This window comes from Squalius cephalus, assembly GCF_949319135.1.
Source record: "Squalius cephalus genome assembly, chromosome: 25".
NCBI classification, from domain to species: Eukaryota; Metazoa; Chordata; class Actinopteri; order Cypriniformes; family Leuciscidae; genus Squalius; species Squalius cephalus.
The window spans coordinates 7,221,160-7,239,302 of record NC_137146.1 but is presented as its reverse complement, the minus strand read 5'-3'; the positions used below and the strand labels follow the sequence as shown (position 1 = coordinate 7,239,302).

Sequence of the window (18,143 nt, the reverse complement as noted above, 5' to 3'; positions counted from 1 at the left end):
AAATATATTGTTCTATTGGAATGTTTAGTTGTTGCTGGCAGCATTAATTAACATCTGTATAGAGGGAATTTATCATCTGCAAGGACATCTTTATATAATTACAACATTTTAGCATAATTACATAATTAATACCTCAGATTGTGTACCGTTATCTTTATAAGTGATTTTTGGCTGGTGGATGAAATAATCCCACAGATTTACATTGAAGAAGGTACCTGAGCCATATCTGTAGACTAGGATATCATAGATACTTTAGAATTGTGGCGGCATTCATTTTTTTCTTCATAAAATCTACTTTAACTCTTCACCCTTGTTTTTTCTTCATCGTTATGCAATTTCTAAGGGTCAGAGAGGTCAGAGACTGTTGAGAAAGTGTCTCCTGCCAATGTCGCCCCCTCTTCTCAACAGATGCCCATAAAGAAGGCCTGATTAACTAGAAGGGTTCTGCCCTCTGGGTGATGTATTATTTTGGATTTTGCATGGTGAAATCGGCCTCGGCTGCGAGCATATCGTATGGAAGCTCAGCGCAGAGATCATTGCTGAAGAAAATGTGATGCAGCAGGAGACAAATGGAGACGCATTACTTACAAAGAGCGCTGTCACAAACCCTGGCGCTTTTGTTAAAACCCACTTTGTCACGCCATACACTGAAGTTTCCCGTTCTTCCTGAACTTCCTTTTGTATTTTTTGGTGATGATCAGGAGATTGAGGTGGCAGGTGTTTAGTGATTATGCTTGTGAACAGTCTTGGGGAATGTTACTTTTAAAAATGTAACATAACACATTATTTATAACAAAGTAACACTGAACATAAACAGTATTGTTTATCAGAGAAATATACAGATATTGGTTGAGGTCAGCTACGCCACTGGTCATTTTTATGTTTTGATCATTTTTGGCTCACCAAATTAGGACATAATTTTTAAACCCTGCAAACACATAAAAGCATATTTTTATAATTATTGACTGACTAATGAGACTCGAATACCTGCTCAGAGATATGAGGCACAAATCTGAAATTTTCAGAAGTCTATGTGCAATTTAGAATTTTTTTTATGTTTTATGTTGTTCATTAGTCGTGACACCCTAACAGCTTTAGGATGTGGAAATGCCAGAATATCATCAGGATATCATTACAGCCATTTAGCGGCTTTCAACATTGTGTTCAACATCCCCTAATGAGAATCACTGGTGATTTGCACCAAATGTGTGATACAACACCTTCTATATTGGAATGTGTATACATGTATGTTTGTACTGTGTGTGTGTGTGTGTGCGATCCAGGTATTCCATGTTGTGGGGACGAAATGTTCCCGTAAGGATGGTAAAACATGAAAAATGTTGATGTTGTGGGGACAAAACTTTGATACCCATGAGGAAAACAGATTATAAATCATACTAAATTATTTTTTTCTTTTGAAAAAGGCAGAATGTTTTTGTTAGTGTTAGAATGTAAAGTTTGTACAGTTTAAAAATGATATTGCAATATATCACCATAGTGTTGTACTCTGCTGAGAAACCTGAATTCAGCAGGTTAAAGCCACATAAAGCTTTTCATATAAACCTGTTGTAAAACTAAATCCAGCTGAAATATAGAAGACAGCCATAAGACGGCTCTGTCAAACAGAATCAGCAGTGTGAACACCGCTCGGAGGAAGACAGGTTGGTTATCGGCGAGCGATGAAGAGCTAGCGTTTACTCGCAGGCCACACGCTGGCTTGTTTGGTGAAGGTTAACTTTAAAAACGTAGTAATTGCCGTGTTATTGACGTCTTCTGGAGATGTGTCTGATGAGAGGTGGGCGTCTAATTATTGTATGATTTAATGACCAGTTTCATTAATAATGAGTTAAACTTTTTAAATCATGCTGTGTGCTTTCACCTCTTTACCCTTGCCTTTTTAAGCCAGACAGAGCGGATGAATCCGAGAACGGTGGGTGGAGAGGTGCTGTCGGGTTCCTGTTTTCTGTATTTTGTATTTTCACATGATTTTTGCTAAGGGTGTAAAAAAAATCCATGCATTTACTAAAGGCTTGTTTAAATTGAGCAAACGAAGGCGTTGATGCATGTTGTAATGTATTTCCTCGCAACCACATTGAGTGTATTGGTTCTGACAGCAACACCCCATTCTTCCATCTCTCAATCACTTAGTACCTCATTACCACTGTCTTCTGCTTTCCATCTCAGTCACAGTGGATCTCGTAAACTTCTCACGTTACGGTTCTCGCAAATGCTCTGATCTCTGCCAAAGAGTTTTATCTTATTAAGACGCCTTGGAAAGGGGTGCAGCATTTGCTGCTTTTAAACCGCAACAAAACACATCTCGTTTGCGCATCTCGATTTAGATATTACGCGCAGAAGATTGAGAGATCTTCACAACTCACTTTGTCTGGGCTTCTTTTTTTCTTCTTTTTTTTCGAATGGATGATAATTGTGGGTTTTGAGGCATCGGAGGCCTGACGCTGATGTCTAAACATCGCTCCCACTGAAACCACTGAAAGATTACATTATGTGTGATTATGTGTAATGATGTTAATGACACCAGACAGTGGCAAACATTCGGACGGGCATCTGATGCACAATAGACATTAGAGGCAGGAAGAAGTCAACATAGGGAGGAAATGGAAACTGGAATGTGTATCTGCGGATGTGAGATTTCATCTACGTCATTAACTCAGATACCTATTTTTGAGATTTGTTTGTTATACATGTCTATCTATCTATCTATCTATCTATCTATCTATCTATCTATCTATCTATCTATCTATCTATCTATCTATCTATCTATCTATCTATCTATCTATATATATATGTATATATATATCTGTCTGTCTGTCTTTATGTTGACTTTAAGACTGTAAAGTAGATATTTAACTAAAGTTAATACTGTATGTGTCTGATTTGATGCAGGTCTTCCTCAAGCTAACAGACACAAGCTCTTTGACGGCCTCTCCGCAGAACAGGGTTTTTACACGTCCAAGGACTTTCTCCCCCTCGTTGCGAAAGCCAGTAAACCAGGTGAACACACTTGAGAAATCCATCTGTCACACCTGATGATTCAAAGTTTCCTGAAGCAACACAAATGAGGACCATCTGAGTCCACGTTATCTGAATTATATATAAGCTTCCTTGCTAACTAAAAAGTATCAAGAGTACCATTGGTTTTTGTTGTTGAAGTACCATGACTAATCATTCAGTACTACTGTATTATGCACTATATTATAATCATAAACTTATATAATTTGAGCGGCTATTATCATTCTGGATATTGCCGTAATATTTTACCCTTGCTGAGATTTTCTGCAGATGATCCTATTTGTGCTTGTATTGGCTTCAACCATGTGATACTTATTCATAGGCATTCTTTGAAGAATGGGTGGAGAACAAAAATGGTCTGAACAGAAAAGAAGATGAAGTTTTTGTTCCTGCTCCCCAGATTAATGGGGTTTAGACTAATAATATTGGCATCAGAATCAAATGAAAATGGAAATTTTGGGGAAAGAACCTGATTGAATGAATAAAACCTCAGTAATGAATAAATCTTAATCCAATGTGCCGTTGTACCTCTTACTGTAACTCGCTGCATTAAGGCAGTTGGCCAAGGATTTAATGAAATAGGAACTGAATCTTTACAAGAATCTCAACAAAATGCTGCAGACCTTTAAGCAAATGCTTTTGGTTAATGTGATGTTTTTACACATGCAATATGATAATGCCATTAAACAAAAGGTGGCTGAATGCAGCCTAAAAAAAAAAAAAAGCAATTACATTTAGTCTCAAGAAAGATTATTATGAATGATTTTGAAAAGAATCATAAAAAGTTATACATTGATAAAAATTGTATCATATTAATTAAGTAATAATTATTTTTATTTTTTTAATTTTTTTTTTAAGTTATTTGTATAAAAGGTAAATGGGGTTAATTTTGTCATGTGGTCTTTAAAGGCTAAATCAGTGGCATGGATTAAAATTGCTGGTCAAGTTTTCAAGATTTTTTAACCTCAGAGCAGCTGAACGAATCGAATTCTGAGAGTTATCGCATGCTGAGATCACTGTGTTTAATATAGGTGCAGCCACCCTTATCACATCTAAAAATAAAAGCAGCACCACGACAGGTGTGGAGTATGAAATTACTGATACAAGGACATTTCCGGGAAAAATATGAAATCATAAAAAAAAAACAAAGTCGAAAAGATAAAGTGAACCAGGCTCTAATGGAAGCAGAATAACTTGATAGTGACGTGCTGTGAGGCTTCGAGATGCAATTTTACAGCGCTTTACGAGCAAGCATCTGCTGAGCCGTTAAGTGAGAATTGTTCTATAGTCAGAATTCATGTTTCTCTTTCTCACTCTTTCTTGTTCTCCTCTTCCTCCTCGGGTTGCAGGGATGTGTAGTTGTCAGTCAGCGCTGCCGGATCTCCGTGGTACCGTGATCGTTCTGGGCGCTGGAGACACGGCCTTCGACTGCGCTACTTCTGCCCTCCGCTGCGGCGCCCGCCGTGTGTTTGTGGCCTTTAGGAAGGGATTCACCAACATAAGAGCAGTTCCAGAGGAGGTGAGGAGAAAGGAAGATAATGCCAGAAAGAAGACTGAATATATTCTTGAAAAAAGATTTCATCATTTGGTCACAGATGCATCTTGGTTTGATATTTTATGTATGACAGGGACATGACATTTATTTATTTTACCATTTATTATTTTTATGATGTAGCCTAACAAGTTAATAAATACAGTACCAGTCAAAAGTTTGGAAACATTACTATTTTTAATGTTTTTGAAAGAAGTCTCTTATGCTCATCAAGCCTGCAGTTAAAAGTAAAAAAAAACCAAAAAAAAAAAACAGTAATATTATGAAATATTATTACAATTTAAAATAATGGTTCTCTTTTTTAATATATTTTAAAATGTAATTTATTTTTGTGATGCAAAGCTGAATTTTCATCAGCAAGTACTCCAGTCTTTGGTGTCTTATGATCTTTCAGAAATCATTCTAATATGATGATTTGATACTCAGTTATTATCAATGATGGAAACAGTTGTGCTGTTTAATATATTTTTTTGGAATACTTTTTTCAGGATTCATTGATGAGTAAAACGTTAACAGCATTTATTCATAAAAACAGCATTTATTCAAAATAAAAACATTTCTAACAATATAAATCGTTACCATCACCTTTTATCAATTTAACGCGTCCTTGTTGAATTAAAGTACTAATTTCTTAAAAAAAAAATATAGTTATTGTTCCCAAACTTTTGAACGGTAGTGTATATTGTTACAAAAGATTTCTATTCTAAATAAATACAGTTCTTTTTAACTTTTTATTCATCAAATAATCCTGAAAAAAGTATCTCAGGTTATAAAAAAAATATTAAGCAGCACAACTGTTTCCAACATTGATCATAAATCAGCATATTAGAATGATTTCTGAAGGATCATAAGACACCAAAGACTGGAGTACTTGCTGATGAAAATTCAGCTTTGCATCACAAAAATAAATTACATTTTAAAGTATATTAAAAAAGAGAACCATTATTTTAAATTGTAATAATATTTCATAATATTACTGTTTTTTTTTTTTTGTTTTTTTTTGTTTTTTTTAACTGCAGGCTTGATGAGCATAAGAGACTTCTTTCAAAAACATTAAAAATAGTAATGTTTCCAAACTTTTGACTGGTACTGTACATAAATACAAAGTAGGAAGCAGGAAGAATCCCTTTCCTTTTTTTGTATTCCTTTCCAAAGATGGTTTAGAATATAGTTTTCTGTTTACTGTAACAATTCACTTTTTTTTAAAGAACTATAGAAAAGTTAAAGTTCATTGTTGAGTTCTAATTGGAATTAAAATTTGTTTTTAATTCAGTTTTTCTTCTCGGACTTGGGCAAAAAATAGATTTCAACTAGAACGAAGACCAAGGAAAGTAGAGAGTCAGGAAGTGAGAGAAAGAGAGTCAACATCAGGCAGCAGAGTGAAGCTTATTAATATTTGGTGCGAGAGAAGTGTGAAGCAGAGATTTATGAAGAGCCTCTGTGAGAGTGTCCTCGCTCTCTAGACCACTGACACCGCTCCTAAGCCTTTCCACTCTCATTTATTGCAGACATGCCTTTGCTTTCAGGGGGAGATTACTGTCAATTGTCCTACTCACACACAGGGCTCTCTAGTGAGCTATATACCTGCTTCCACACTGGTAATGATGCCAGCCGGCTAAACGTGTCATGATCAGCTCCATTTAGACAAAGCTGTGAAATATGTGCGTCAGAATGATGTACTGAGGGAAGTTATTTTTTTCATCATTATGTTTTTGATACAGGGCTAGGACAAAGTACTGGCCCATAAAGTTGTCTTTCTCTAAAAAAAAAAAAAAATTACGTTGCTTGATGAAGTTCACAAAGTAAAAATGAAATGCCAAGGTACAACTGTAAAATGTCTGATAATCTAATCATTTCAATCATTTAAAAAAAGAAAAATGTTTTCCAAACATGTAGCCCCGCCTCCAAAATCACACCATTGGTTGAGTCAGAGCAAAGCAGCAAAAAAGCCACAGCAGCAATGTTTCCAATCAAAGTTGTGAATTTAAAGGGTCTATAGGGAAGAATTTTCATGTATTAATCGCTTCTTTATTGTTAATGTGTGAACAGCTTGTAACAGAACAAAACGAGTCCCAGACTTCCTAGGTTGTCTATGAAAGCCTGTGGACTGATTTTTTTTTTAAACGTTAAAATCAAAAGCATGCACGGATTTACACGCGCTCCAGAGAGCCTCTCTTCCGTTCACATGAAACGAATGCTTGTACAATGTTCAGGATAATGCCGAAAGAGCTCTTCCGGGGTGTGTTTCCCAAAAGCATCGTTAGCCAACTAACGTCGCAAGTTCCATTGAATTGTGTTGGTAATGACGGAACTTGCATCCATAGTTGGCTTTGGGAAACTTTCTTGGCTTTCTGAATTCTACATAGCCCCTTTCACTTATGTGCAAAATTGAAATATTGCATAAAACATTAGCGAATAATGTTTCCATCCCATGTGTTCAAGAGAACAAAATCGTAACTTCTTGGGAAACTGCCGCAAAATATCTGTATTAAAAATCAAAGTTGCTGCAGTCGGGGAAGTCACTGTTGCTCTTTTTCCGTACGTCATAAATTACTTGCGCCTCAGAGCGCACAGATGAAGCGCAATAAACGCTGTCATGTTCTCTTGCATTCAGATGCCTGGTGTTTGCCAATGCAATTGTGTGAGACATTTCTGGGAGGTCATTATACCAAATCATTTTGATGACAGACTTTGTCTCAGGCATTTCAGAATAACAAGATATTCAAGATATCCAATCACATCCTTTGTTGAGGTAAAGGCCACGTGAGTTTTGTTGTTGTTTCCATCATAGTTTATTGCACGTCTTCTTATGGGATAAAAAATATCTGCCTCAATTGAGCGCATACGTTTTTACACATGTTTTTAGAAATTATTTGCATCTTTGTGTTCATATTCAATGTTTTTTTTTTATGCAATAACCCACAATTCACATTAAAATGCATGGATGGAAGCAGCTTCTGTTCTATTCAAGTCTCACTTACAGCACATTTGAAAGTGGAGTTTGAAAGTATTTTAACATCAGAAAAATTACACACTTCACCTTCAAGTCTGATTCACACATTGTTCTTCACATCGCCCACCACATTAAGACAAAGTACGTTAAAGCGCAGTAATTATTCACATCTGTTTACACTCTCCAGTGAAGACGCTCGGCTAATACGGCCGCCATCATCTTCAACTCATTAGAGCTGTTTATAAGCTATATTAAGTTTAAGGCTCCTGTAGGCGTATATAATCAGAACAGAGTGCTCGATTGTGCATTGACGTGGACTGAGTCAATTTATGGAAACTTAGTAATAAGGAAATAGAATTGTCACCGCACGACTACATTCCTCCCACCGGCCCCCTCCGCAAAACTGGTGGACTTCTTTCAGGTGATTTAGCCGCCCCTTTTCTTCTCTGTTTTTTTTTTTTTTTTAATCGGAGAGATAATCTGTATCTGAAAATCTGTAAACTTTCTGATGTGCTTCCATCAAGCCAAGTTGCACTTGATGTTTTTAACGAGGTACACCGCTCTCATAATCACACGCTTCATTATCTCCTGGCCGGGTAAAAGACGTGACCTTTGCTGTTTGTTGTTATGTGCGCTTGCCGCTAACTTCGCACTTCAGATCAGTTTTAAGATCAGAAACATGCTTAAAGAGATAGTTCACCTAAAAATTTAGTACTTTCATCATTTACTCACCTTCATGTAATTCCAAACCGGTTTGACTTTCTTTCTTCTGTGGAACATAAAATAAGATAATGCATGTTGAAAAATGTCTTACAATGCAAGTCCTTATAATGCAAGTCAATGAGGTCCAATTTTAATTTTTTATTTTTTTTGTGAAAAGTTTTGGGTCAGTGAGATTTGAATAAAAGAAAGAAATGAATACCTGTATTCAGCATTTATAATAATAAGAAATGTTTCTTTAGTACCAAAGCAGCAAATTAGAATGATTTCTGAAGGATCATGTGACACTGAAGACTTGAGTAATGATCACAGGAGTATATTATATTTTAAAATATATTAAATTAAGTAATAATATTTCACAGTATTACTGTCAGTTTAAAAAAAATGCAGCCTTGGTGTGTATAAGAGTCTTCTTTCAAAAACATTCAAAAAAATTTACTGATCCCAACCACTTTTAAATATTAGCATGCATATATATTCAAGTTGAATATTCAAGATGCAAATGTTTGGACCACACTGTAAGTGTGCATTTCTCACGATTCAATGGGGGTGGTTGAGTTACCTTCAAATGTCTGTACCATTGGATTTGTTGTAAATTCAGTTAGCTGGCAATTATCTAAATGTAACTAATTTGCACAGCAAGATTCTCTTCAAACTAGCTCACTGCTTACTGCATACTGTGCTCTTCATGCTGTATACTGCATGCTATTTTTAAAAAAGTACTTTATGTGAAAGAGTATGCATTATGCAGAGAGAATCATTTCAAACATTTCATGTCATATTTATTTCATTGTGTTAAATGTGTATCCTGAGACATTTCAGATATTCTGTGAAAAGATTTGTTATCTAGCTAGAATCTTTGTACATGAGTACTTTTTGTTTCAGGGCCTTAGACAATTAATGTGAATTGTAATCTTTATGATGTGTTTAGATGGAGCTGGCCAAGGAGGAGAAATGTGAGTTCCTGCCCTTCCTGTCTCCACGTGAGGTGTTGCTAAAGGGAGGCCGGGTCCATGGAATGGAGTTCTGCCGAAGCGAGCAAACCGAATCGGGACAGTGGCTGGAGGATGAGGAGCAGATCATACGACTGAAGGCCGACTATATCATCAGTGCTTTCGGCTCTCTGATGAACGACCCCGCAGGTACTGTATGTTTCTTATTATAGATAAACACAAAGCTGTCGTTAAAGTCAGCATGAAATGGAACCTGCGATTAGTCTTTTCTTCCTTATTGTGACGCATATCCGAGTGAAACGGCTTCAAGTATAAGAAAAAATGTAAGGCGGGTCTTTATTTTGTCCTTTGGGAATTGTTTGGATTGTTGAATCATTGTGGTTTGCTATTGGTCGATCTCATGTGAGTGACAGGTTGCCCCGCCCTCACACCAGTAAAGACATCATCAGAGAAGAGAAGAGATGTCGCTGCAAGAGAGAGAGGAATTTTGTTTATTAAATATTACGAACGGCACATACATTTTAAAAATGAATGATGTGCATGGATAAAGCATTTATAATAAACACTGCAATATTCCATACAAAAACAAGAATTTTCCATTTTTATTTCATGGTGAATTTAAATGTGATTTTTTTTTTTTTTTTTTCAAGTAGAATCCTCCAGAATTTTTACAGTTTATTTACAGTTTAAAACAGGGTTGCTGCCTGTTTACTTATGAGGAATAGTTTTTATTCAGGATTCTTCCTACTGTATGTTGGGAATAGTCACTAGGTGCTGGAACAGTCCTAATGTCTCTCAGTAAATTTAGTGATTCTAAACAGTGTTTGTGGATTGGACTCGGGCTCATTATGCTGTAAGTAAACCCATCAGTGCCCTGAACGCCTGCCATTTCCAAATGGATGAGGCCCATGTTGTTGGTGTTGTTTCAGGGATTTATTCGTTTGATTTAGGGTGAATTAGCTTGGCTGTCCTGCCGCACCAGTGTTCTCTGATTAAGTAGTGAAGGGTACAAGGGTAAATTTGACCAACTATCCCAGGTCCCTGCTAATCCACTCACTTCTTATCACAGAAAGTCTGGAAATCAGTTGGTGAAGTTTGGGTAAGACTTGAGTTTGATGGTCCACTTTTGACATTCTATTAACTATAAGTAACTTTGCAACTACATGTCAACTAATTCTCATTAGAGTATTCCACTAACCCGAACCCTAACCTAACAGTCTACTAATACTCTAATGAGAGTTAGTTGACATCTAGTTGCAAAGTTACTTATAGTTAGGAGAATGAAACTACTATAAAGTGTATAAAATGTTTCATTATATTAACATAATATAATTGTGTATTATATGTAATATTATTAATCTAATAATTATTATAATATTAATTAAATTTGTATATAATTGAATATTAAGTGCAATATAATGTGTTCTGTTATAATATTTCATTTAGCTGAATATTATAACAGAACACATTACTGGTCAGGGTTAATTGCTTTACAATTTGCATATGGTACATGTTGACATTATTAAATAACTTTCTTTAATTAAGTTATTAAAACATTATATAATGACAGATATAATTTACATTGAACATTTACATTTATAAACATATTATTATGACTATATCTCATGATCTCAATTGCAAATTTATATCAAATTTTGTATTTTATATCTCATAACTGTAACAACATCTCACAATTGAAAGTTTATAAATATATATAGTTTTTACTTAATTTCTAGTAATTGTGGTGAATTGTGATTATGATAATATATCACAATTGTGACTTAATATCTTTAAATGTCACACAACTGTATATCACACAATGTTACTTTTAGTTTTCATTTTAAACTTTATTTCACACTTTTGTGGAAATGGGCTTCCATACTTTTTTTTTTTTTTTTTGCCAAACATCAACATTTCAAGGCAACACAGAGACTTTAACTGATGTGTTGCTGTAATGGTGTTAAGATTGTATGTGTTTGTCTTTGATGGTAGTGTGGTGATGAATGAGTTTGATGCTGTTACCAAATGGAAATCTTCTTAAAGCAGAGTGTGAATGGATTAGCATTGAGCTCCTGCAGTCAACCCTCTGGGAGCAAACGCAAGTCATTACCCGCAGTCACAACCCCAAAATTATTCCTGGACGGTCTTAGTGACGTGATTACAGGGCGAAGAGAGAGACTGTGCGTCCATTAGAGTGAGAGTCACCAGCGCCAGAGTCACCATCTTCATTTCAACCGTATAATTATCTGTTCGCCAAGTCCCTGAACCGTGACCAATAGCAGTGTGTGAAATGCACTGCATTTATTTCGGCCGTTTATTACAGTGCTTGTTTTTTATTTTTTTCTAACAAATTTTAGTGTAATCCCTCTGGTAAACTGAAGCAATTGTGCTATATCCAACCTGTTGGTCTCTAGTACTGATAGATATGGTCAGGTACTTGTGATCACAGCATGTCATTCATGTAGTTAAATGAACTCAGTTAAGAGCTGATTAATAATATAAATTGTTACAATTCAATCATGTAATAACTGTAATCAGCTGCTAATTATTGGTGGGCTGCAGTATACAGTGTGTTCATGGCTGATGACAGACTACAACTTTTTCTGGCATGATTTTGAAGTCCACTAATTAGATCACGCTGCGAAAGGGCAGACCCACTATGATTTTCAATTAGGGTTGCATTAAAAAAAAACAAGGTGTCACTGAGAGACTGTAGTGTCCAGACTCCAGAGCTGACTGGAGATTACATGAATTCACGATAATGAGATTCATCCCACCCACGCTATGAGTTTACTCACTGACCAGTGTGCAGTAACACAGCAAACTGTCTAAAACTAAAGCCCGCTGTTTCATCAGCTGCAACATGCTTTTATGCGTATTAAGAACATATTTTGTGCAAATGCCAGTGAGAATTATTTTGGTTATAGAGTACCATTCAAAAGTTGCTAGTGTGTAAGATTTTTAAAAAACAGTTTTTAAAAGAAGTCTCTTATGCTCACCAATGCTGCATTTATTTGATAAAAAATACAGTAAAAACAGTAATATTGCAAAATATTATTGCAATTTAAAATAACTGTTATCTATTTTCATATATTGTATAATGTAATTTATTCTTGCGATGCAAAGCTGAATGTTCAGCGTCATTACTCCAGTCTTGAGTGTCACATGATCCTTCAGAAATCATTCTAATATGCTGATTTGCTGCTCAAAAAACATTTTTCTTTAATCATTATCATCAATGTTTAAAACAGTTGTGTCGCTTAATGTCTTTGTGGAAATCATCATACTTTTCTGAAGACTCCTTTTTTGTAACATTACTGTAATTTGTTATACATTTTAATATATATATATATATATATATATATATATATATATATATATATACAGTATATTAGAAATTATGTACACTACAAAAAAGTACAAATCCCACTAAAATATCTTAATATCCTTTAAACAAACTAAATACTAGACTGATTACTGAGAACCAAAATTGACCACAATGACTTCTTATATATATATATATATATATATATATATATATATATATATATATATATATATATATATATATATATATACAGTGCTATGCATAAGTTTAGGCACCCATACTAAAGTTGACTAAAAAGAGGAATAAAAAATCATCTTTTGGAAACTGAACTTAATGCCTTAATTTAAAAAATTAGGAAAAATCCAACCTTTAAGGACACCAATTTTCTTTGTGAATAAATAATGTATCGTAAATAAATAAATATTCTTCCTTAAAATACAGGGTGCATAAGTTTGGACACCCCTATGTTAAATTCCCATAGAGGCAGATTTTTATTTTTAAAGGCCAGTTACTTCATGGATCCAGGATACTATGCATCCTGATAAAGTTCCCTTGGCCTTTGGAATTAAAATAGCCCCACATCATCACATAGCCTTCACCATACCTAGAGATTGGCATGGTTTTATTTCAGTTAGCCTAATAGCTGGTTTGATTTGCATTGAGAGATGATCTTATGGAAAGTACCCCATGCCAATCTCTAGGTATGGTGAAGGCTATGTGATGATGTGGGGCTATTTTAATTCCAAAGGCCAAGGGAACTTTATCAGGATGCATAGTATCCTGGCTCCATGAAGTAACTGGCCCTTAAAAATTAAAATCTGCCTGCCTCTATGGGAATTTAACATAGGGGTGTCCAAACTTATGCACCCTGTATTTTAAGGAAGAATATTTATTTATTTACGATACATTATTTATTCACAAAGAAAATTGGTGTCCTTAAAGGTTGGATTTTTCCTAATTTTTTTAATTAAGGCATTAAGTTCAATTTTCAAAAGATGATTTTTTATTCCTCTTTTTAGTCAACTTTAGCATGGATGTCTAAACTTATGCATAGCACTGTATATATATATATATATATATATATATATATATATATATATATATATAAGAAGTCATTGTGGTCAATTTTGGTTCTCAGTAATCAGTCTAGTATTTAGTTTGTTTAAAGGATATTAAATATATATCATATATTTGAATTAAGCTTTTTCTTTAAACCTAATGGCAACATTTTTGTTTTTTGTCTTCAAAGCTAATTGCAATCAATCAGCATAAACATTCGCCATGTGAAACTTTTCAGTCAAGTGTGCCCATGGAATTTGAATTGAGTAATTTCCAGCTCTGGAGAAGTATATTTGCATTTCCAGACTATCCCCCTATTCAGTTTTCTAAAAATGTATCATACAAGCAGAGTTTTAATCATAACATAACTGAATGAATTTAAGGCGTACATTTTCATTACACAAGAATACACGTTATGCACGTTTTAGGTTTCTTCTCATCAAGTAAGCATGTTATCATTTTGAGAAAATCAATTAAAAATATATTTAAAACAAATGACTGTACTATATGCCAAATATAATGCTGTATAAACCATTTATGTTAAAAATGTTCTGAAGAATCTACAGAAAGGTTTTGGAGTTGAAATCGAAGATGTGTAGGGACCCTGTATATGTATAATGCATATATGTACAGGCTTCACAGAAAGCATTATTACATATACATTTATTCAGCAAACATCACAGCAATGCAGTTATGCCTTTACGGTTTGCCCCTTTTTGGTCCTATAATTTCTTCTGAGTTTGAATCTGAGTTTGTCCTCACCTTGAATTTAGCACCTCTGGTTGTTTCGTAAGTATTATTAGCACTATTGTACAATGTCTGACCTGCTCACAGCATCTGTGCAACATGTTAAACATCAGGCAATGTCTGCTCAGCAGGAGAGGGTTATCATTATTAGCAATTAGTCTACAAGGTTAATTAAAGCACACCAAATCACCTCTTAGCAGGAGCAGGAAATGGTGTACTTGACCGAAAGCCAGCTATTGTAATTTTGCCTATTGAATAATAATTTTGAGGAGGTTAGAGGTAGTTGTGTGTGCAGCTGTCTTGTCTTGTTCGTACATGCCTGTGTTCATCTCGGTCCCTATTTTTGTTTTATTGTCATCTTAGTGTACTTCTGCATTTCAGATATTGCGTTTTAAAACACAAGCAACTGCCTCAGATCCGTCCACGCCGCACCTTCACTTAGTTGTGCTAAAAAATGCTGAGGGATGGTGTTTTTTTTGTTTCCATCTGTGTTCTTTCATTTAGGAAATATGAATTACTTGCCCACTCAAGTGCCTCGTCAGATTGGTCTGGCCACGGCCGTCGAGGGCTGGTACCAGAACAGCTGACATGGCTAGAAAAGTTGGCTGGTAATCTAGCGGGCCTGCCCACTGGAGCTAACAGATGATTTGATCCCTCGCCACACTTGGCTGTTTTTTCTTTCCCCCATCTCTTCTTTGTGGGGGAGAGGGGCTGGATTGTGATGGAGTGTTCTGTACCCAGCTCCTGTCACTCCAGCCAAGGCTCCGCCCCCATCCACCCGGTCGGACGAATATTCAAACATCAGCATTCCATTAATCACACTCCATCAGTGGTAATGAGGCCGCTTGCTTTCTCCTGCACAAGACTGAGAAGCAACGTGCATTTGAGCTCGACACAGTCAAACGCAAGGCTTTATACACTGAAACACCAGTAAATTAGAACAGATTGAGAATAATTTAAGATCTTGTCTTTATTTACTCATCCTCATGCCATTCCAAACCAATATGACTTTTATGCTTTTGTGGAAGTTAAACAGATGTATTGCAAAGTCTATTGGCTGCTCTTCCAATATGGGGATTGTCAAGCTCCAAGAAGTACAAAAATACTCCATAAAAGGTCTTCTGTAGTTATATGATGTGAGGACTAGACCAATATTTAGTTTGTTTTCTTATGAAAAATCTGTTTAGTTTTATAGATTAGTACATTTAATATTAATCATATCAATAGTAATCAGCATTAATTAGTGAAGATATTTGGCATCAGCACTGGTCTAATACAATTTTTTTTTTTATATAAAGCAAGTCTTGATTTAATTTAATATGTTGCCTAGATATTGTTCGGAAACAAAAATAAGTCCTTTTACAGTTCAAGGTTCAAAAATATGTGCTTATAAATAAATGAATAAATGAAAAAATGAAATATTGAAATGAAATAATGAAATGAAATACATACAATGAAAATAAAATAAATAAAACGAAATAATGAAATTAAATTAAATGATGAAATTAAATGAAATGAAATAATTAAATTAATAAAATAGAAAAATTATAAAAATAAATTCAAATAATGAAATTAATAAAATAAAAATTATATAAAAAAAAGAAAAAGAAAAAAGAAAACAAAAGAAAACAACATTAATTAAAATTTTGATGTGAGCAATTCTTCAAACAATTATATTTGTGTGTTCCACAGCATACAGGTTTGGAACTGCATGAGAGTGAGTAAAGGATGACAGAATTAAAAATTTTCTGTTAACTATGCTTTTATATGCTATTTAACCCAGAGCATTCCTTGATTTGATTAACAAGAATTAAAAATGGTTTAACTAACTTACTACTAACTAACTGTGCACAAACTAAATGTGTGCCATTGCAGCAGAGACCAATAGGAAGTCATTCTGATGGAATGAGCTACTATCCTATAGTGTGCTTGTCCGCAATCCCCGTCCTCTCCTTTATCCAGTGTGGATTCCTCTGCTTAATGGACCTTTGCAATTTGCATCTGTCAGTGAGGAGAATGCCCATGGGTAGAGTGTGTGGAGGAGAGAGAGAGAGCGAGAGAGCGAGAGAGAGTTGCTGCTTTACTTAAGAATGATCTCTGAGGGCTATGAGAGGCCTGACACACTCTACTAGCTCTCCAGAGCGGACAGGAGAGAAAGAAAAACAACTCACTGTTAGCGTGTGTGTTGAAATAGGATACATGAAGCTGTTGAATAGGTCTAGGCAATTGCAGAGAACTCTAGACATTAGAGGGAGATAAAGGGGGGAAAATAATAGAGAAGAAGATTAAGAAAAAGTGTTGACGATCAGGATACCAGGCACAGTGTCAAGTGAAGGAGCCAATCTCTCTTCCTCTCTGTCTTTGAACTGACCTGCCAGCCTACTTAGTTCTTAACATCACTTCCTGTCAGCCGGTCGCTTTAATCGCCCGCAAGAAAATCGAAAGCTTAGTTATGAGGAGGAAGAGGAAAACTCAATTTGTTGTTACTTAGAAGTATTGGTTTGGCTCTGGTGTTTGGAGTTTATACACAATTTCGAATTTTTAATGTTTGGGAAATCTGATTGTTGGTGTGTATTCTTGTTGCTGTCTGTTATTAAAGGGGACATATCATGGAAAACAGGAAATAAAAGATTTCGATATACTGTGTAAACAGACACGGTCACAACGCAGGGCATCAAGACTGTTTATTAAAACTAATATTTAAATATTCTGGTCCATCAGGAATCATCATGGATGTAACTAATATAATATAATATAATATAATATAATATAATATAATATAATATAATATAATATAATATAATATAATATAATATTCCACCGTAAATTAGAGATTTACAATACCTTTGTTTGTATGTTGGCAGTAGACTTGTTTACTGTTACAATTTAAAATTCATAAAATTATGTTATGTTGTGTATTATGATGTTATATATTATTGTAACACTTTGCAATCATTTACAATTCATTTCTACATATAGATTTTTACCATTTCAGGTTGTATAAAGTCACATTAATTAATACAATTCTTCCATAGATGATAACATTCATTTGTGATTATTTAGTAACATTGTCCGATATACAGCTGACTTTTTGACTCCATAAGGAGAGAGAGGAGTTTCATTTGTCCTTAGTAATCCTCATAATGTGCAATAAATCTTGGGCCTCCTGTCCTTAGATCAGTATTTGGAATTTTCTTCATTGATAAATGTAGGACGCAGTCCATGCCGAGCAGCCGTGCCTTCAGAAGATGGACGGTGTGTGTTCAAGAGAGAGGAGGGGTGGTCATTTCAGAATGTAGATCAGTTTGACAGAGTATCTTCCTGCTAACGTTACTAACAGTGAATGAAATGCTCCAGGAGATGTTACATTAAGCTCGCAAAAAGAAAAAGAAACGCCACTGGGGAGGGGGGAACTCTCGCCATTTGTCTTGTCAGTGACTTCATATTATTTTCTTGCCATTTCCAGTCTATCAGGTTTTTCTTTTTCCGCAGGTCTTTTTCCATGTTGCCTCTTTCCTCTCATGAATTTACCCTTTCCTTTATCAGTTTTCTCCCTCTCTCTCTCTCTCTCTCTCTGCAGTGATCGAGGCCATGGCTCCCATCAGGTTAAACAGATGGGGGCTTCCTGAGGTGGACCCAGAGAGCATGCAGACTAGTGAGCCGTGGGTGTTCGCTGGGGGCGATGTGGCCGGTCTGGCCAATACCACAGTAGAAGCAGTCAATGATGGGAAACAGGCCTCCTGGCACATGCACACATACTTACAGGTACTTTTCAGGAATAAAGTTAAAGGAATAATG

At 35.2% G+C, this 18,143-nt stretch overlaps 1 protein-coding gene across 4 annotated transcripts in view; it reads left to right on the top strand.

Moving 5' to 3' along the window:
• The window catches only part of dpyda (dihydropyrimidine dehydrogenase a), a 179,251-nt gene that overhangs the window by 55,622 nt on the left and 105,486 nt on the right, over positions 1-18,143 (top strand). For all 4 annotated transcript variants that reach the window (XM_079863361.1, XM_079863359.1, XM_079863360.1 and 1 more), the window contains 4 exons: positions 2,908-3,015; positions 4,383-4,552; positions 9,190-9,400; positions 17,926-18,110. In XM_079863361.1, coding sequence (XP_079719487.1) covers positions 2,908-3,015; positions 4,383-4,552; positions 9,190-9,400; positions 17,926-18,110 — 674 coding nt within the window. The remainder of the gene's footprint in view (positions 1-2,907; positions 3,016-4,382; positions 4,553-9,189; positions 9,401-17,925; positions 18,111-18,143) is intronic.